This window comes from Dysidea avara, chromosome 4 (assembly GCF_963678975.1).
Source record: "Dysidea avara chromosome 4, odDysAvar1.4, whole genome shotgun sequence".
In the NCBI taxonomy this organism is placed as follows: Eukaryota; Metazoa; Porifera; class Demospongiae; order Dictyoceratida; family Dysideidae; genus Dysidea; species Dysidea avara.
Genome location: NC_089275.1, coordinates 34030598 through 34052301, shown reverse-complemented (window position 1 = coordinate 34052301; position 21704 = coordinate 34030598). Strand labels below are relative to the sequence as shown.

Sequence of the window (21704 nt, the reverse complement as noted above, 5' to 3'; positions counted from 1 at the left end):
CTTCTTTAGCTGATCTCTGTACAGGGTGAATTGTTTGTAGCTGAGCTCTCTACAAGTGATCTCTTCTAGCTGATCTCTCTACAGAGTGATTTGTTTGTAGCTGAGCTCTCTACAAGTGATCTCTTCTAGCTGATCTCTCTACAGAGTGATTTGTTTGTAGCTGAGCTCTCTACAAGTGACCTCTTCTAGCTGATCTCTCTACATAGTGATTTGTTTGTAGCTGAACTCTCTACATGGTGGTTTCTTTGTAACTGAACTCTCTACAAGGTGACTTCTTCTAGCTGATCTTTCTACAGGGTGATTTGTTTGTAGCTGAACGCTCTATAGGTGATTTGTTTGCAGCTGAATTCTGTACAGGTGATTTGTTTGCAACTGAGCTCTTTACAGAATGGTTTCTTTGTAGCTGAACTCTCTACAAGGTAACTTCTTTAGCTGATCTCTGTACAGGGTGAATTGTTTGTAGCTGAGCTCTCTACAAGTGATCTCTTCTAGCTGATCTCTCTACAGAGTGATTTGTTTGTAGCTGAGCTCTCTACAAGTGATCTCTTCTAGCTGATCTCTCTACAGAGTGATTTGTTTGTAGCTGAGCTCTCTACAAGTGACCTCTTCTAGCTGATCTCCCTACATAGTGATTTGTTTGTAGCTGAACTCTCTACAAGTGACCTCTTCTAGCTGATCTCTCTACAGAGTGATTTGTTTGTAGCTGAACTCTCTACAGGTGATTTGTTTGTAGCTGAACTCTCTACATGGTGGTTTCTTTGTAACTGAACTCTCTACAAGGTGACTTCTTCTAGCTGATCTTTCTACAGGGTGATTTGTTTGTAGCTGAACTCTCTACAAAGAACTTCTTCAAACTGATCTCTGTACAGGGTGAATTGTTTGTAGCTGAACTCTCTACAAGGTAACTTCTTCTAGCTGATCTCTATACAGAGTGACTTGTTTGCAGCTGAACTCTCTACATGATGGTTTCTTTGTAGCTGAATTCTCTAAAAGGTAACTTCTTCTAGCTGATCTTTCTACAAGGCGATTTGTTTGCAGCTGAATTCTCCACAAGGTAATTTGGTTGCAACTGAACTCTCTACATGGTGATTTCTTGTAGCTGAGCTCTCTACAAGGTGACTTCTTCTAGCTGAACTCTCTACAGAGTGATCTTTTCGTAGCTGAAACTCTCTACATGATGGATTCTTTGTAGCTGAACTCTCTACAAGGTGACTTCTTCTTGCTGAACTCTCTACTGGGTGAATTGTTTGTAGCTGATCTCTCTACATGATAGTTTCTTTGTAGTTGAACTCTCTACAAGGTAACTTCTTCTAGCTGATCTTTCTACAGAGCAATTTGTTTGTAGCTGATTTCTCTACAGGATGATTTGTTTGCAGCTGAACTCTCTAGATGGTGGTTTCTTTGTAGCTGAACTCTCTACAAGGTGACTTCTTCTAGCTGAACTCTCTACAGGGTGATCTTTTTGTAGATGATCTCTCTACAGAGTGATTTGTTTGCAGCTGACCTCTCAACATGATGGTTTCTTTGTAGCTGAACGCTCTACAAGGTAACTTTTTCTAGCTGATCTCTCTACAGGGTGAACTGTTTGCAGCCGAACTCTCTGCAGGGTGATTTAAACGCTCTACAGGGTGATTTCTTTGCAGCTGAACTCTCTACATGATGGTTTATTGTAACTGAACTCTCTACAAGGTAACTTCTTCTAGCTGATCTTTCTACAGGGCGGTTTGTTTGTAGCTGAATTCTCTACAAGGTGATTTATTTGCAGTTGAACTCTCTATAGTTATGAATTCTTCTAGCTGAACTCTCTACAGGGTGATCTTTTCGTAGCTGAACTCTCTCCAGGGTGATTTTTTTAGCTGAACTCTCTACATGATGGTTTCTTTGTAGCTGAACCCTCTACAAGGTGACTTCTTCTAGCTGATCTCTCTACAGGGTGATTTGTTTGCAACTGAACTCTCTACATGGTGGTTTCTTTGTAGCTGAACTCTCTACAAGGTGACTTCTTCTAGCTGATCTCTCTACAGGGTGATTTGTTTCTAGGTGAACTCTCTACAGGGTGACTTGCCTGTAGCTGAATTGTCTATCAGATTAACTGGTTGTAGCTGAATTCCCTACAGAATAACTTGCAATGTAATATAATTCTTTGATGGAGTAAGTTATAAACGTAGCCGAATGCTCTATTAGGGTGACTGTTCTATTAGAGTATCTCGATCTCGCATTTGCAACACGTAGTTGGCTTTCGAATCATGACTCAGTGGTTTGTAATCCGATTCTTCTGTACTACTGCAAGGACTTTCTATGATGATTATTCCAGCTACACACCGATTTTCAGCTCATTGCTCTAAGCAGTTTGCCTGGTAGGCGTGAAAACTAATAGTTTTTTTATTCATAAAAATCGATTGCGTAATTGTGACACAGGTTAGGTTTTGTGTCATATCTCCATGGTCTTTATCTCGATTCTCTTCAAACCACAAAAAGGCACTCCTACGATGGTTACTCCATCTACATATCAATTTTCAACTCATTCCTCCAAGTAGTTTACCCTGTAGGCGTGACAGACCTTCGACCTTAATTTTACGCACATAATCGGTCATAACTCCGTGAATGTTCATTGGATTCATACCAAAGTTGGTACTGAGATCCGCCTTAATGAGCCCTTCAAGTGTGCCAAATTTCAGCCCGATCTGAGCACGCATTCTTGTTTTATGGCGGAGTTTGCGAATTGTGCGAAATGAAGTAGAAGAAAAAAACGAAGAAATTAAAACGACATTTTGTTCGCTCGTATCTCGGAAATGGCTGGAGCGATTTTCTTCAACCTTGGTATGTAGACTCCCATAACTGGCCGGCACGTCTGTAGCAAATTTGGTTCCAATCGGATAAGGGATCACAGAGTTACATAGGTGTGAAAATTGCATTTTCTTTCTTCCTGTTAATATACTCACGGTGTGGCGCGCCGGCTTCTTGGGCCGCACGACACACTATCGTGTGTCTTGATCTACATATATAACGTATATATGTGACTGGAAGCTGACACAATTGCAAAGCCCTAAATTTACAGTAATATAAAGCATTGAACACAATGGATGCATATTATTAAAAAATCCATAATGCTTTGTTCTTAGGGAAGAAAAGGCCTAACAATAAAAACCTCAATATCATCTTATTCACGTACTCAAGAGAAGCTCCAAAACTCTTTGTTTCATTGCAGTAGATGCAAAGATACAGAAGTTATGGGCATTTGTTTACATTACACTGAAGCAATAGTACGCCATTGATCTTTCTTAACTAATTTTGCCTTTGTATATAGCGAAGAAAAGTGATAGAGAAAAACTTACCCAGTAATCGATTCCTCTACTCATCGCAAGCAGGATGGTGTAAATTTCAACTCCATGTGTCATTCTGCTCATAAGTTACAATCGTTGTTATTCTCCCATACAAAAACAATCTTTCTATTGTTGCTAGTTTGTAGAGTTGTAACTCCCAAAGTTATTGGCATACGTATGAGGCTGAGAGCTTGCATTTGATTATATTAATATTTAATAAACAAGAATTTGAAAAAATGCACAATTTTGCAGATCCGGTCACATATTTGCTTAAGCATGCATAAGTTATACACACTTTTTCACTTATGGGTTTTGGCTATGTGTATATACATACGTACATACTATATGTATAGGCAATGAATAAACATGTTCATTTTCAAGCTCCTTCATGTCAAACTGAACCTGTGTATGTAATCGTTAAAAACTGTCACATATCAGATATACATTTTACCAAACACATATCAAAGACATCTGCACATCTACGTACATACAAGTTAATGCATGCTGAATTCAAGTATCCAACTACAAACATTTCAAGTGGCTAATATGCACATAATGTATAATACGTATGCATTACGTACTTTTTCACACTGTTCCTGCAAACTACTGTTTTTATCTTGCAAATGCAAATTATTTTGGTGGAGTTGATCCAGCTGCTTTGTTAGAGAAGAGTTCTTTTCGTTAAGGTCTTGCACTGCTTTACTATCATCACTTGCCTTGGAAGTTGTAACTTCATCCTAGATGTAGAATTTGAGTTTATTAAAGCACATGCGCAACACATTTCACATAAGTGCATGTATCGTATAATATTATATATACGTATGTGTGTATGCATTTTACTGCATACACTGTAAAAAATGTGCTAATTCGAGTATCACTCATGTGTCCATGTCATGGACAATAAGCATTTAGGTAAAACTAGACAGATGCTAAAAGCATTGTGGGGCGAGCCTGATCTATAACTAAAAGACTTGTATAGCTAGCTATACACATTAGGGATGCAACAATACAGGTAAACACCCTAATTGTGTATTGTCTTTATTGCATTCCACACCGCGACCTTATCGTAAAGTAACACTGAGAAACGAAGAATAATAAAGAAGAAATTGCGTAGTCTCTTAATACACAGTTCTTTGATAAACTTAATGTGTTACAAATTAAAGATACATGCATTTAACACCCATCAACAGTCCTATTTTACCCGGCAGCACCTTGCTTCCCTCTGTTCATCAGATTCTGTTCCACGTGTACCGGCGCCGATCTTGCTGTCTTCTGGTAAGCCTTTGGTGTTTATCCACATTCTCGCGTCCAATTCTTTCATATTGTCTTCGCCTAGCCAACCTACAGTAGTATTTTCGAAAGGCACAGGTAGCAAGCTGCACTTAGTGCATGTACCGGCTATTTGCGTTTACAAACCTTGCTTGTCTTTCCTCCTCGGTTTCTCTCTCTCTTCTGAGCCTATCGCACTCTCTTCTTCTTCTGAGCCTTTCTTCTCTCTCTTCTGCACTTTCAACACTCGCCATGGTCACATCGCGCCACGTGCAATAAAAGTGACCACTGTAAATTTTTGGAAACTGAATGTGACGGTCCCGACTACCAACAGTGTGGGACTTTCCGTGTTCTTTGCGTAAACATTTGGGAATGCGACGATCGTACGGTCCAGTGGACTACTAACAGTGTGGGACTTTCCGTGTTCTTTACATAAACGTTTGGGAACGTGACGATCGTACAGTCCAATGGACTACTACTAACAGTGTGGGACTTTCCGTATTCTTTGCGTAAACATTTGGGAACGCAAAAGTCATACGACGGTCCAATGGACTACTAACAGTGTGGGACTTTCCGTGTTCTTTGCGTAAACGTTTGGGAATGCGACGATCGTACGGTCGAATCGAGTACTGCAATTGTGGGACTCGCTCAGGCTCGCCCCAATAATGCACAAAGCCATTAACAAAATTTTATATCATTAACATCATTGCAGCCATGAAATGGCTACCACTTTGATTTCTTTTATACCCACACTTTTTGAAAGCTACACCCTCTGCATACAGCTGAGCTGTTTTTGTATGGTAATAATGACAATATTACATGTCTTAATTGGGATATGCAGAACTGAAGGATTTTGAACCTTCTGGTCTTTGAGTTCTTTTTCTGTAGCTTCCAGTTGATTTTTCAATTTTTTCATTGTAAGCTCCATTTGGCTAACATCTCGTCGAAGAGAGTCCCTTTCTGACTTGATAGCATGAAGACTCTGGGATTTACTGGCTGTTGACTGAGCATCCTTTGTTTCCTAATATATGTTCACATACATTATTATTTTCACTAGATTAATGCAACGATATGGCTTTAAAATACAAGAATCTGTGCATGGATACATACAATAAATAATTATTGCTGATCATGCCTTTTAACTTAAAATCAATATTTTCGGTAAATTATGCCTTCAAAATCAAGATTATAGATTATTGAGAAAATTATTACTGTGCTAGATCTTGTTCTATGTACATAATTTCTTTGAAGTGTAGAAAAGTACGCACTAAGAGATTTTTATACACATGGTACTAATGTGTAGTGGATTGATCAGTTGATATTTTGCAGTTAGCGCTATTGATTAAAAATCTCAAAGAATCTAATGGTATATTTTTTAAAGACTACACGCTCAATACTGTTGCTAGCCCATTAAATTATGTTAGCATGCCTGTATGCGTATATGCAAGCCTATCAAACAGTATGGTAGTATTAATTAGTAGAGTTTACTCTAAAATGATGAGCACCACCCAAAATTCCACTTCTATGTAAATGTCACCCTAGTGACATCTTTCATAATGAAATCACATTTAAGTAATAATCTTAGTCCATTCAACATGAAACACAGCATCAAAAACAAGAAAACACAGACAGTTGGATATAAAATTTGTGACCCGCTGAGTGAAAACTGGCTATTTTCACAAAAATTTATTTTGCCATAAAACCGTATTGAAATTAATACACTGGGTAAAAATACGCATACTACATGAAAAATTTATGCATGATTTAATTCCGTTTGTACACACTGAAATTATGCTCAAATCAATTAAACTTATACACCTCTGGATTCGCCTGTTTTAAGGAGAGTAAGAAAATCTTTGTCTTTGTTTGCAAAGCAAAGGATACGTGAGTTATGGGTGTTAATTTATGATGTGGTAAAAACAATGTTCATCACTGTCATTTCTTACGGTAATTGGAATGGCCTTCTTCTTTGCCAACATGGAGGAGTACAGGGAAAGCACTGTACCTTATTTGTTTTGCCAGTTCATGGTGCACAAATTAAGCCAACACCCATCTTTGTAGCTTGTTGCAATCACAGGGTATGATAAATTATCTAATCACCTGCAATTTACTTCCCGTACTGTTGCTGTATAAATCAGGTTTATCACTGTTAAGACCATTAAAGGCTGAAGCTTTGGCTGTCCACTCTTCGATTACAGAGACACAATAAAATGGAATTCAAGGAATGTGCAAAAACAGCCAGTTTTTGCTCAGCCGTTCACATATTTATTTTAAATTGCCAACTCGAATTTCATAGCATGTCATCCTGCCTGCCTGACCACAGTAAAAAGGCTACAGGCCAAACAAAGTAGTGCATGACCGAGATTTCATGCCACAATAAAAAAAGTGGCATGTGCCTTTTCTGGTTCCAACGAGTGATGCTTTCTGCATTTTTGCTCTTGTAAGGAAGTATCAATATGGAAGATTAATGCATTTGTATGGTTTCCTTGCAATAATAATAATACAATAGCAATAGACGCCACAAGACTACTTGAAGGAGAAGATTTGTGTATATACGTAGCTGCAAGATCACATACATAAGACCTCCATAAATAATCAGAACACACTGCCACACCATGATTAGAGTTCACCTTAATTAGCTACCAGCTGCAATCAGTAGTAATTTAAACACAGCATTGAACCATGCTCCTTTAATCTACATATTGCATATAGCTCAGCAGCAAGATCAAGATACTCTAATAAAGCAACCATAGCCATACACATAGCTAAAATATGTGACCAGATTTGTGAAAAGGGGTCTTGCACACACATTCAATTCATTAAGTTTGATGACTCATAACTTCAGATTGGAAAAGGCTTTTGACTTGTACTGAGCACCAACAAAGCTTAGTGGATGGAATATTTTTCAGGTTATTATGTTTCTTGAGCACTGAGTTATGTTCACAGAATTGGATGTGTGTGGAAGATCCCTTTTCACAAATCTGGTCAAAGCTATAACATAAAAGTTAAAAACCTTAAAATCATGATTTAGAAATGAAGTAGGGTTCCAGCGATAAAAAAGAAGCAAAACAATAATATTGGGAGCTAGTATACGTATGTGCCCTACTTTAGCATTGAACAGATAGTGGTAACATGTCAATGTAGGGATTTTGCAACAATAAACCAAATAATTTTTGTTTCACTGCTTTCTGTTGCTAGAATCATTTTTAAATTAATCTACTACAATATAATATACATACACTGTTATAAAAATAATATTTATATATGTACCTCCTTTGGTGTCTTTGGCTCAGGTTGTAACTGTGTACGTAGACACATGTACACAATAAGTACATATATGTGGAGAAACAAACACTGTAAGTGCTGCAACTGATTTAGGGATTCATATGTCTATTTTTGCTTTTTTCTTCCTCCCTTTTTCCTTCTAGCAATTCTGTTATTTTTAATCTATATTGTTCAACATTTTTCCAGTAGCATTCTTTAGCTAATTTTGCTAAGAATTACTAAACATTAGATCATTGTGCCTTTGCAGTGACTGTTTTTATGCAGCTAATAAATGCTCTATTCAGAATATCTAAATCTATTTGATGCAAAATTCTGGTAGAAACAGAATTATGCATGTCTTGGCTCCCTCATTATACATATTAATTACCTTCAATTAACCCTTAAAGGTACATAAAACATGCATGTTTATTCAATACAGGCATACATGGTACCTTAGTCTAAAAGTTTTACTTACGTAACTACTGTAACAGCAAGTGATGAACAACAAATACTCACATTTTCCATGATTCAAACTTGTCACTATGTCTTTATGATTGTGACATGAATCACATCTATATAGCCTGATTTGAAATTAAATGGCGAATCGAATGAAGGTTTTATTGGAAGTGAATAGAAGTAACTACCATAAAGTTATGCAAAGGGTTTATACCTTGAACAGTTTGTTTTGTCCTATAGCTTTACCTCTAGGTATCACTTAAACCTTATTACTAAACAAACAAGTACACAGAAAAATTTGGAATTTTCAACTAGAGTAGGGACCATAGCACATCAATAAAAAGTACTGAAATAAGCTGGAGTAGTGGACGATATTAAATCACAGTAAAACAATAAGAAGTGCTATATCCCTACTGTGCATTTCCATTGTGGTATCTTGAGCACAGTAGGGATATAACACTTCTTATTGTTTTACTGTGATTTAATATCATGCCTACTCCAACTTGTTTCGGTACTTTTTATGGATGTGTTATGGTCCCTACTCTAGTTGAAAACTCCAAAGCTTTTCATGTACTTATCTAATCAAAAACAGCCAAGCTGTAAAAAAAGGGTGCGGCCTCCAAAAAAGCCAGGGTGAAAAAAGATGTGAAATCAAAGGTGGCGGCCAAGAAATGGCTGTGATGGTAGGTTAATGGCAAAAAGTTTAATAACGACAATTCAAGTAAATTTGGTGGAGAAGGCAACACCAAATTCACTTGAATTGTTGCTATTAAATTTTTTGCCATTAACCTACCATCACAGCCATTTCTTCGCTTTCCACTTTTGATCGCACATCTTTTTTCACCCTGGCTTTTTTGGAGGTCGCACCCTTTTTTTAAAGCTTGGCTGTTTTTGATTAGATATCACTTCTTTTTGTAATTTCATAACCTAAAACCAGCCTATGGCCAGCTTTAGGCATTTCTTTTAACTTGTCTTTTTCTTTACCACAGATCTAGAGAGAAGATTATTATGAAGAAGATTTCAATGATTTGTTTATCTACATGTACTTTAGGCAATAATGTTTAATTTTGTTGATTGATCATAAAAATAAGTCACACAGGTTAAACTGTTTGCAGCTACAGGGAAATGTGTATGTAGTTCTTTTCTATAGGGAGCCTCATAATGTAACTGTACTCTTTGACTACATGGTGAATGGTTTGTAGTTGAACTCACCACATGGTGGCTTATTTCTAGCTGAAACACTCTATGAAATGTCGCTGAATTCTCTCCAGTTTCCAGTTGATCTATTTACAGGGTGACTTGTTTCTAACTGATCTCTCTACAGGGTGATTTGTTTCTAGCCGATCTCTAAAGGGTGAATTGTTTCTAGCTGATCTTTCTACAGGGTGACTTGTTTCCAACTGAACTCTATACAGGGTGACTTGTTTCTAGCTGATTTTTCTAGAGGGTGACTTGTTTCTAGCTACACTCTCTACAGGGTGACTTGAAATGTAGTTGAACACCCTTCTGGGTGACTTGATCCAGTTGATTTCTCTACAGGGTAATTTGTTTTTGGCTGATCTCTCTACAGCGTTATTTGTTTCTAGCTGATCTCTCTACAGGGCTGCTTGTTTCTACTGAGCTCTCTACAGGGTGACTTGAAAAATAGTTGAACTCTTTGCAGGTAACAGGGTAACTTGCCTAACTGATCTCTCTACAGGGAGATTTGTTTCTAACTGAATACTGTGCAGGGTGATTTATTTCTAGCTGATCTTTCTACTGAGAAATTTATTCATAGTTGGATTCTCCATTCGGTGACTTGAAAAGTAGTTGGACTCTTACGGGGTGACTTGATCACACTGACCTCCCACAGCCTCACTCTACACGGTACATTGTTTCTAGCTGATCTCTCTATTATAATAAGAGAGATTTTTCTAGTTGATCTCTCTACAGCATGATTTTTTCTAGCTGATCTGATTTACTTCTAGCTGAACACCCAGAAAAAAGCCTATGAAAATGCGATGGTAAACCATAAAATTTCATGTAGTTTTCAAGGACACTGCCTATGAAAATTTGACAATTCATGGACACTGCAATCATGAAATTTTCTTGTGCCATGAAATAATTTGTCAGTGCTATAAAATTACCATGAAATCATGAGTATTTCATGGCATGGGTATTAAATATTAATGAAATGACTTTCATGGCACTTAATGGGGATTATTTTACTGCTCATGGATAATCCATAGGTGTTACATGGCACTGTTCACAGTGCAGACTTCATTCTGTCTGATCTTTCTACAGGGTGACTTGTTTCTGACTAATCTTTCAACAGCGTGGTTTGTTTCAAGCTGATATTTCTACAGGGTGATTTGTTTCTAGCTGATCTCTCTACAGGGTGACTTCAAACGAAGCTGATGAACCCTGTGCAGGATAACTTGTTTCCAGCTAATCTCTCTACTGAAAGAGTTTGTTTGTGGCTGAACTCTCTACAGGGTTACTTATTTCTAGCTGAATCACTCAAAGAAATGTAGCTGAATTCTCTCTAGGTGGTTTGTTTTTAGCTGATCGCTCTACAGGTTACTTTTTTCTAGTTGAACTGTCTACAGGGTAACTTATTTCTAGCTGATCTCTCTACAGAATGACTTGTTTCTAGGTGATCTCTACAGGGTGAATAGTTTCTAGCTAATTTCTCTACAGGGTGACTTGTTTCTACCAGATCTCTCTACAGGGTGATTTGTGTTGAGCTGATCTCCCTACAGGGTGATTTGTTTCTAGCTGATCTGTACAGGGTGAATTGTCTCTAGTGGATTTCTCTACAGTTTCCAGCTCAACTCTCTACAGGGTGACTTGTTTCTGGCTGACCTCTTTACAGGGTAATTTGTTTCTAGCTGATCTCTACAGGGTGAATTGTTTCTAACTGATTTCTCTACGGGGTTACTTATTTCTACCACATCTCTCTACAGGGTGATTTCGATCAAGCTGATCTCTCTACAGGATGATTTGAAATGTAGCTTATCTCTTTACAAGGTTACTTGACTCTCTACAGAGTGATTTCAAATGGATTTGAACTCTTTGCAGGATAACTTGCTTCTAGCTGATTTTTTTACTGAAAGTGTTTGTTTGTAGCTGAACTCTCCACATGGTTGCTTATTTCTAGCTGAAACACTCTACGAAATGTAGCTGAATTCTCTCTATGGGTGGCTTGTTTCCAGCTAAACTCTCTCCAAGGTGACTTGTTTCTAGCTGATCTTTCTACAGGGTGATATGTTTCTAGCTGATCACTACTGAGCTCTTTACAGGGTGACTTGAAGCGTAACTGAACTCTCTATGGAGTGATTCGTTTGCTGCTGAACTGTCTTCAGGGTGACTTGTTTGCAGTTGAACTCTCTACAAGGTGACCTGTTTGTAACCAGTGTTGGGAGTAACGCGTTACTTATGTAACGCGTTACGTAATATTATTACTTTTGTGGTAACAAAGTAATATAACGAAATACGCTATGAAAACAGGTAATATAACGCAAGATACTTTACTTACAAATGTAACGCGTTACCTAAGTAATATAATTACTGTAACGAGTCTAATATTACGTAATATTATTACTAAAAGTAACGAAGTTACTAATCTCGTTAGTAATCCTCTGAGTAACGCCTGACCACAACGAAGTAACGAGGCCTACTAAATGAAGCTTAATCACTAGCTTCTTACTTATAACCAAGATTTGCACATTGTCCAACAACGCAATCATGTCACGTGATAAGGTGGTAGTTCCACACGTGACAGCTTAAGGCTGTGGACACAAAGTAATATAATATGTAATATTATTACAGTTACTTTACTTTATGGGTAATATGTAACTGTAACGAAATAGTTCAGTTGCAAGTAATATGTAATATGTAACTAGTTACTTTTACACAGTAACTTGCCCAACACTGTTTGTAACTGAACTCTCTACAGGGCTATTTGTTTTTGATACTAATTGAAGGGTGACTTGAACTCCCTATGTTGTTAGCTGAACGGTGACTTGATTGTAGCTGAACGTTCTAACAGAGTGACTTATTGTGCAGCTGAACGTTCTATTAGGGTTACTGTACTATTAGAGTGTCTCGATCGCACATTTGTTATACCTAGTCCACTTTCATAGTGTAACTCAGTAGATTTTAATCTGATTCCTTGTAAACCACTGTAAGATCACTCTAAAATGATTTATCGACCTCTCTACCTGATTTCAGCTGATTCCGTTAACTAGTTTGCCTGGTAAGTGTGGTAAGTATTATTTTTTGGCTTTTTTTATTAGCAAAACTCGGATAATGTGCATTTTACATATGGTTGGCGTTTTTGTTATAACTCCATGATTGTTAGTGCAATTTCTTTCAAACCACAAAAGGTTTGCACTACGATGGTTACTCCATGTACAGAACGATTTTCAAGTGATTCCTTCAAACAATTTACCCTGTAGCCATGACAAAACAATTGCTATCAAATTTTTCAAAAATCGCATGTAACTCCCTTGTTCTTTATGTGAAATGTACAAAATTGGACTGTAAACGTGCTAAATTACGTTTTTACAGCCTTCCAAATTTGAAGAAAATCAACTAAAGCATGAGCGAGTTATAGCAATTTTTCTAAGTGGTGCAAAAAGAAGAAGATAAAGAAAAATATGAAGAAACTGAGACGAACTTTGAAGGTGCATATCTCAGTGATGGCCTGGCGGATTCAGCGCAAAAATTGAAATGGGAGGTGCCCCACTCCGAGGGAGTTTCCACAGCAAAAATGGTAAATTTCTGTCCAGCCATTATGAAGCTACGGATGTGTGAAAAAGGCATTTTCTTGGTTCCTGTAAAATACACACTTGTCTGTCGCGCGCCCACACTGGCTGTACTTGGCCGCACAACACACTATCGTGTGTCTTGATTAAAAAAATTAAAAAACAAGTATACAAAAAAATGGAATTTTTAACTACAGTAGGGACCATAGCACATCGATAAAAAATACTGAAACAAGTTGGAGTAGTCCATGATATTAAATCACAGTAAAACAATAAGAAGTGTTATGTCCCTACTGTACATTTCCGTTACGGTCACAGTAGGGATATAACACTTCTTAATGTTTTACTGTGATCTAATATCATGGACTACTCCAACTTGTTTCAGTACTTTTTTATGGATGTGCTATGGTCCCTACTCTAATTGAAAATACCTAATTTTTTCGTGTACTTGTATGCATATAATTATGTATATTACTTCTCACCTGCTTTTGTAACTGCTGATTTTCAGATTCTAATTTTTCAATAGCAGTTTTCAAGGAAGTAACCGTTTCTTCCTTTGTGGACAAAGCAACTGTTTTTGATTCATTATCTTGTTTTAACTCCTATAAGTGTGTCAAAATATCATATCATACACTACGATAGTAGTGTATAGTAGGGACCACAAAGGAGTAGGCGTGGTCCACAAAATAACATCACCCAAAAGCCAGCTTCGTTCTTCCCTGACGATGATGAGGCAGTATTGGTTAGGTAAAACTAAGCCCAAACAAGCTTTCAGATCAACTCGAAATACTTTCAAGAAGTTGCTACAGAATTTTAAAAACACTTTATTTAACAGAATTTTCTACTGATTGACTGCCTGGCTGACTGACTGAAGCCTCAAGACAAGCGTAACTCGATAATGGCTAAGGCTATGGGCTTGATTTTTTCAGTGTTCGATGTCGCTTCAGCCCGTGAGGTGCCTTTTGGCATACCGCAGCACGTACAATGCATTCTTCATGGACTTACCAGTGTCGTCCTTTGTGTCCCATTCATCTTTACTGACAGCAAAAAGTGTCAATCTGGCAATAGCACGTGATGGCTTCCCTTCATAACATAAATCGTCTGTATTTGTCATAGTCGCTACTTTGATAGCAGAGATGCTTTTCAAACAGTTCTTGATTCATACTGCAGTGTAATGGGTTGAAAACAGCTGACAATGAAGCGTAATGGATACTTGACTTTTCAGACGATAACTGACATAACTGGGCTGCGCAGCACTATTTCTTTCTTTCGGTATGCATGGATTGCAGAGGTGCTTTTCGAACAGTTCTTTACTTGAAATGCTACCTAATGGGTTGAACATAGCTGACAACGAAGCGTAATGGATACTTCACTTTTCAGATGATAATTAAGGTGCGCGGTGCCATTTCAGATGCAGTATCCATGGGTTCACCAGTCATAATAATTTATTTACAAAAAAGTTAACAAACAAGTACACAGAAAAATTTGGAATTTTCAACTAGAGTAGGGACCATAGCGCATCCATAAAAAGTACTGAAACAAGTTGGAGTAGGCACAATATTAAATCACAGTAAAACAATAAGAAGTGTTATATCCCTACTGTGCTCAAGATACCATAATGGAAATGTACAGTAGGGATATAACACTTCCTATTGTTTTACTGTGATTTAATATCATCCACTACTCCAGCTTGTTTCAGTACTTTTTATGGATGCGCTATGGTCCCTACTCTAGTTGAAAATTCCAAATTTTTCTGTGTACTTGTTGTAGTAGTACGCACAGTTATAAGCACAAAATTGCAGTATGCTGTGAATTATTTACTGTACATAATTAATATTCTGTACACACATGTATATACATACTTGTAAAGTGGGCCACTTTTTGTTCCATATAATTACTCCATCAACTTCAAAGAATGATATGGACAGCAAAGGAAACATTTCTGTAGCGTGGTATGCCATTTTAAGCACACTACCAACAGCTTCAGTTGGAATGTACCAGACGATCTTAGTAGAATGGGTTGGCCAAAATGTAGGAGGACGAAGTGCTGGACCACCAAAATTACCAAGCAACATTGTTTCTATCTCTTCATATTCCTTTTTGGTGATTTCATTGTAATTCTTCTCAACAATGGCTACCATCCTGGTGTACCCATCAGGAAGTGGTGTTTTGCTGGACACAGAGTGATCATAAATATTTTGCACCTTTTGGTGGTACTTTATTTTACTCCTATACATTTCCAGCTTTCCCATTGCCTTCTTAGACCCTGACTGTTTAACTATAGCATACAGCAGAGGGTGATCGTCATATCTCCAGTGACCACGGAGCTCATAGAACAAGTCATGGACCGATTCGCATGCTTTGATTTTTGCTATTTCTGCAGAATTGAATAATAAGGAGTTTCCCTTTGAAGTGATACTGTAGCATACAGTGGTCAGTCTTTTTAGATTAGACTTGACCTCTTCTTGAAGGATTTCAGCAATCTCCGCAATAAGAGTTCCAAATTCAATACTCGGGTGAGATATATCAAGTTGTTCAGGTTTAGGCTTTTCTTGAGAAGTTTCTAAATTCATATGTACAAGCATAATAATTATATCATGTGCATGTTTTACGTACTGTAATCCATGCATAAACAGTCCCATGCATAGATGCATACATACAGTATGTGATTCATATCCCTATCCTTGGGTCTGTAGCAACTACATATGTATTGTGGGATAAATTGTATGGTAATGAGTAAAAATTGCAAAATTCACTGCTATCAGAAATATAGTCTTCCTGGCTATGTCATAAACAAGTTGGTAAGTAGGTACAGTAGGTTCCATTTTGATACTTGCTTCACTGAATGATGCAGGTACCTATTAACCCTTGCATAATTTATTGTAATTTTACTCAATACATTTTATTAGAATAGAAAAATACATTAGTGTGAACTTTATACTGAGAAAACTAACAATATACACATTTGCATGGGTAATGCCAACAAAGTGGACGTGTATTTAGCACACAGTAACGACACTGGAAGTATATGTACTCAAAACTACAAAAAGTAATTGAATTCATGCTTAATCGTGCCATGATTATATGCATACATACATAAAATAGAACTGGGCAGTATTGAAATTTGCTATTATGACTTCATACAGTACAGTATAGTACTGTAGGTATATACAGTGGAGCCTCCCTTATCCAGACCTCCATTATCGGGGTACCATTTTCCAAACAGCCCAAATTGGTCGTGTGGCTTGTAGTTTATTGACCATAATGAAGTTTGGGTTAGATAACAGCACAAGGAGGGAGACTAAAGGGGTAATCGGAAACAGTGGAAATGGAAACTGGAAACAGAAAGTGGAAATGGAAAACAGAAATGGTCAAATTGTCATATAAATGTACCCTAGAGTAAAACCCTTGTTTAGTGGCCACCCCTTAAAAACCACCTTCTTATAAAGACCACCTCTGCACAAAGACCACATTGTAATTTGTAATTAGATCTCACAGATGCTAAGGCATACTGGTCACCTTTTATAGATCACATCTGTACAACGATCACCTCTTTACAAAGACCACCTCTTCACATTGCAATAACAGCTAGGTTCCAAACATCCTATGTCTATATTAAAACAGCTAAAAGACTAGGGTCTTAAGATCATCATCCCCTATGAGACTTGGAATATATTGTATGACAAATTCTGGTACCATATTACTATCTATGCTGGTACAAACTAAGCAATGATGGTACGTATATGACTTGAGTGAACTGTAGACAAAGAGATGACATTGATATGAGTCATGGAATACATGTTTGAAGCTTACCAAATATTACCATGTAAAGAAGTGGTCTTTATCAAAGGTGACCACGAAGTGATCCTTAGTCATATTTGAAATCTAATTATAATGTGGTCTTTGTACAGAAGTGGTCTTTATAAGAAGGTGGTACAGAAGTGGTCTTTATAAGAAGGCGGTCTTTAAAAGGTGGCCACTAAACAAGGGTTTACTCTAGGGTAGATTACTATGACGATTTGATCATTTCCGTTTTCCATTCCACTTTCCGTTTCCGGTTTCCATTTCCACTGTTTCCAATTGCCTGCCTAAAGGTTGCTGTTTATCTATTGATGGCTAGTTTATTCTACTAATAACAACTACCACTTGGTTGCTAGGTGATAATGCATTTTTACAGCCCTGGGGAGTGACCATGCCATGAATGCTCTGTAGTGACTTCCCCTCTGCTGCATAAATTATTATTAAAATATCATCATTGTTGCAAGGTATTATTTCCTGGAAAATGTGCATAGTATTCTGTTGCTTGATTTTTATTTTGGCTGATCTTTTAACTAGGTGCACACCCTTCAGCTTGCCGATGGTTGCCTAAGTCTGCATGTGTGTCTAGCGGTGGACAGTAACTCAGCATTACATGGTATATGTATTAATTAAAACAATACCTACAAACTTGTATCATCCAATCTTTTGTGAAATGATATATCACAATATTGATATTATAGGTACTAATGATCATGTATAGCATGATTAATGGCTACTTCTCTTTCTCTAGAATACGTACGTGTTATATTTTGCTCTACACATCTCATTGAACAATGAAGTTGTAGATTAGGCACTCAAACATTGAGATTCTCTTAATGGAGCAGTCAAACACTCTAATATAACAGTCAGCTACTCTGATATGGTATTCATACACTTTCAAATTGAAACCTTAAGTTGAATCATTAACCTTGCATATAAAAAAATCATGATATTTATTATTAATGACATGAAATTTGATATATGTGAATGGGTCTGGGAGAACCGGTCACAACAACAGGTTTGATTTTTTACCACGAATACTGCACAAAGCTACATGAACAAGTTTCACTGTCAATATCAGCGAGGTTTGAGTAGTCTGCTTTTCTGAAGTCTAGTGGCAAGCCGTACGAGTGGTTTGAGGTGTTAATGGAGCTCTGACTAACCTGAGGATGGCTGTATGTGGCTGTACAGCTTTGTGGTGTCAAATAAAAGCCTGTGCTGTAAATTTCCTACCATTTTAGCCACTCTTCAGATATGGATGGCCCATAATTTGGCCGAATACATACCTACATGTTCCTCTTTGAACTACCTCTTGCCCTCCCTCCACCACCACCCCTATTAGAGCTTGCCTGTTACAGTCAACTTTGAGTTAACTATGTAAAATGGCAGAAAGCTTAGCTGTTGTCTACTTGTATAGTGGATGCTAGGGAATTGGTGTAAAATTATTTTGAGAATTTGATACATGTAGCTTTAACCATTGGCGAGCTACGTACAATGCTCTAAATGCTTGCAACTGGCATTTCTCTATACCTTTAATTAATAAGTGATAAGACTGGTTTTTTAGAGACGGTCACATAATATATAGAAGTACAAAGGAAAATTAGGAATTTTAAGTTGAATTTGGGATCAAAGAAAAATAGTAGTGAAACAAGGGAATAACTAAAAAGCAGTGAAAAAAAGCTGCCATACCTGCAGATGTACTAGCCTGTACTTACGTACGTGCAGATATACTAGTGGACATTTAATCCCCAACTTAGTCATGGGTATAATTGAAGTACAGTGTATAAGGATTAAATGTCCGCAGCCTCTTGTTTCATTCCTTTTTAGCTATTCCCTTTTACTTTGATCCCTAATCCACCTTAAAGTTACTAATTTTTCCTCGTACTTGTTTTTGTAACATAATTATGACTAACTTGTAGAGCTATTACTAGCAGAGATTTTGGAATATGAGATTGGGCTGGCTTAAACTCAAATTGCTGATCGTAAAGTGGCTGTACCCAACAGGTGGGGCTCTTCCATAGATACTTGTCACAGCACTAAACAAAAGAATGGCACAGCATTAATTTTTGTATCTAAATGCACTTCCCAACAGTCAATTACTGAAAAGTTAAGTGACCTTTAAATTTTGTTTTCAGCAGTATTCCACCTGTTGCACAGTGTGACAAATGAAGAACAGTACAAAAGTGTCTCTGTGATCAATGTAGTTGCTACGGAAGATACGGATGATAAGCATACCAGCTAGCCAGCCACAGGGAAGCTGTAGCCATTGCTCCTTGTGTTGTCAGTGAAAAGAACTGGGACACGAACGACCAAGGTAAGTTTGTGGTGTGTGTATTGTACATACTGTGGTATGCCAAAAGGCACCTGTCGGATGTCTAACAGTGAAAAAGCTGGCCCATAGCCTTAGCTGTTATCAAGGTACACCTGTCTAAAGTGATTAGTACATATGTCAGTCAGGCATTGTCAGCAGAAATTCCACTAAATTAAAAAATGTAACCAATTTATAGGAAGCATTTGGGTCACACTGATTCACTTTTGGGCTTACTTATACCTAACCTGGCACCATTAAGGTATTCAGACTGGTTTAGGGTGATATTGTTGGCCAGAAAGCAAAAACCTGATCCTTAGTACAGTGGAACCTCTCTTATCCAGGTGGTCTGGTACAAACTACTGTCCGTATCTCAGAAATGTCCGTAGCTAAGATTAACATGCTATTATGCTAAAGTGACTAACTTAAATACAAGTAATGTTGTTATTACTATCACTTAATGCTAACTTAACATTCTTCTTCATCTCTATAATACTATGAATTTTATGCATGAAAGCTAAATTTTGCCAAAATTGTGATTTTTAATGCTATGGGTGTATTCAGTCACTGTTGAGTATGCAAAATTATCTGTAGCAAAAAAAAAAAATTCCATACTGCACAGATCTATATACCGACTCATAATCGTATTTTTCAAAGATATAACAACTTACTTGCATCATCAGCAGTTGATGAATCCACTATCTCATTTTCAATTACTGTAGCCAACTGCTTTAAAGCATTATTGCCATGGGATTTCATTACTGTGATTAGTTTATAAAATGGTTCAGGTAAACGAGCATCCAGAGAACCAGCAATCTTCAAAAGTACTATCTGTGCTTTCTTTGCTGATGAACTAGCAAAATTTATTTCTTCTTCATCTGCTGGTACTAGAACTCCTTCTGCTATCAAGTGTGGTGTAAGATTTGCTTGAAATAGAAGAGTTGTTAGTTTGCCATAGTGCTTTGTAAATATATTGTGTTGCCGAATTTGAGTATTACTATTACTACCTATAAAGATGCAAGATACAGTATTTGATGTGACATTCATCTATACAATTGTATGTGCAGTACAGCATCTACCTTGAACTCAGCAGTAAAAAGTTGAGCGGTATATACAAAATCTGTGTGACAGATGCTACATACATTGTTTATACATATGAAGCAACATATCCTGAGAAATTCTGAAACCAACAATGGATAGTCCTGCACTAAATGTGCCAGCATAATTTTTAGACATATAGGTCATCAGTCTGTAAGCATAATTTTAAAATCATACAATGTTCACAGACATAATTATCCATGTAAAAACAGCCAAGCTGTATAAAAAGGGTGCGTGGCCTTCAAAACACCTGAGTGAAAATAGTTGTGAAATCAAAGGTGACAAGGTGATGTGGATAATAATAAATTTTAATAATAGCTTTGTGCATCAATAAAATATATTATCATCAACTTTATTGCAGCCATTTCCCGGCCGCCACCTTTGATTTCACAAGTTTTTTATATAGCTTGGCTATTTTTGTATGGACTTTATTTATTTTTGTATTTTAAATGGTCTATATACCCAAAGCCAACTATGCATAAAGTGGCTTTTTACTGTTCTTCTTATCTACAGATGCAATGAAGATGATACAAGACAAACCAATACAGTACCAATCTGATACTAGTACCAATCCGATACCAAAGCCAATTTATAACTGAAAGTCCTAAGAAAACGGTACGCATAAATGCTTTGATTTTTGGAAATGATAATGAGGTCTATAAAATAAAACATCTGCTAGCAGGTTCTTATAACATGCTAGCAGAAATAACACAAATTTCATTTTCGATTATTGACTTGCTATGCTCTCCCAAGCATATTCCAGGCTAATAGCCTGCAATAGGAAAAGTCACCAAAGCCAACATGAGTTTGACCATTCCGTTCATTTATATGCATACCTATAGTAATTCAATTACGGGAGGTAAAGTGTAAACATTACATAATTGTTTATTAATCTAAATCAAAATCTAGCTCAGTACAGTGGAGCCTCAGTTATCCGACAACAAATGATCTCAGAAAATCGTTCAGATAAGTAAACCCCCATTGTTCATATAACTGAAGCCTGTACATTTACTAGTATATATCAATTTAAAAATTATTCCGAGCAATAAAAGGTAGTGAAGCAAGAGATGAATGATGGTATTCAGTGGGAAAATCCCTACTTTGGAATTTAGTTCACTGCCAAAGTAGTTCAATGCCAAAGTAGGGATTTTCCCACCAAGTTATGCTATAATACCATCATTCATCTTTAGCTTCACTAAGTTTTATTGCTTGCATTAAATTATTAATTTACTACTTTGTTTTGGTTTTTTTTCTTAGCTATGCACATGTGACTATTCTATTAGGGCGACTGCTGCATTTTAGTATCTCGAGTCAGTCTTCAGGGAGTGTGTCACCATTTCATATTTTCACTGACTGAGTGTGGGGGTAGCTTATGAATACAGCTAGACCAATAATAATGGGGAGCGGCATTGTGATCAAGTAAACAGATTGATAAGAAGC

General features: G+C 37.1%; 1 protein-coding gene across 7 annotated transcripts in view; it reads right to left on the bottom strand.

Annotated features, from left to right (window-relative positions):
* The window catches only part of LOC136254773 (putative leucine-rich repeat-containing protein DDB_G0290503), a 118656-nt gene that overhangs the window by 92872 nt on the left and 4080 nt on the right, over positions 1-21704 (bottom strand). For 4 of the 7 annotated variants that reach the window (XM_066047511.1, XM_066047514.1, XM_066047512.1 and 1 more), the window contains exons 2-7: positions 19838-20173; positions 14923-15623; positions 13543-13662; positions 7863-7892; positions 5452-5613; positions 3905-4060 (exon numbers count right to left, since the gene is read on the bottom strand). In XM_066047511.1, coding sequence (XP_065903583.1) covers positions 3905-4060; positions 5452-5613; positions 7863-7892; positions 13543-13662; positions 14923-15623; positions 19838-20173 — 1505 coding nt within the window. The remainder of the gene's footprint in view (positions 1-3904; positions 4061-5451; positions 5614-7862; positions 7893-13542; positions 13663-14922; positions 15624-19837; positions 20174-21704) is intronic. The other 3 variants (XM_066047516.1, XM_066047515.1, XM_066047517.1) reach the window with 3 other exon arrangements.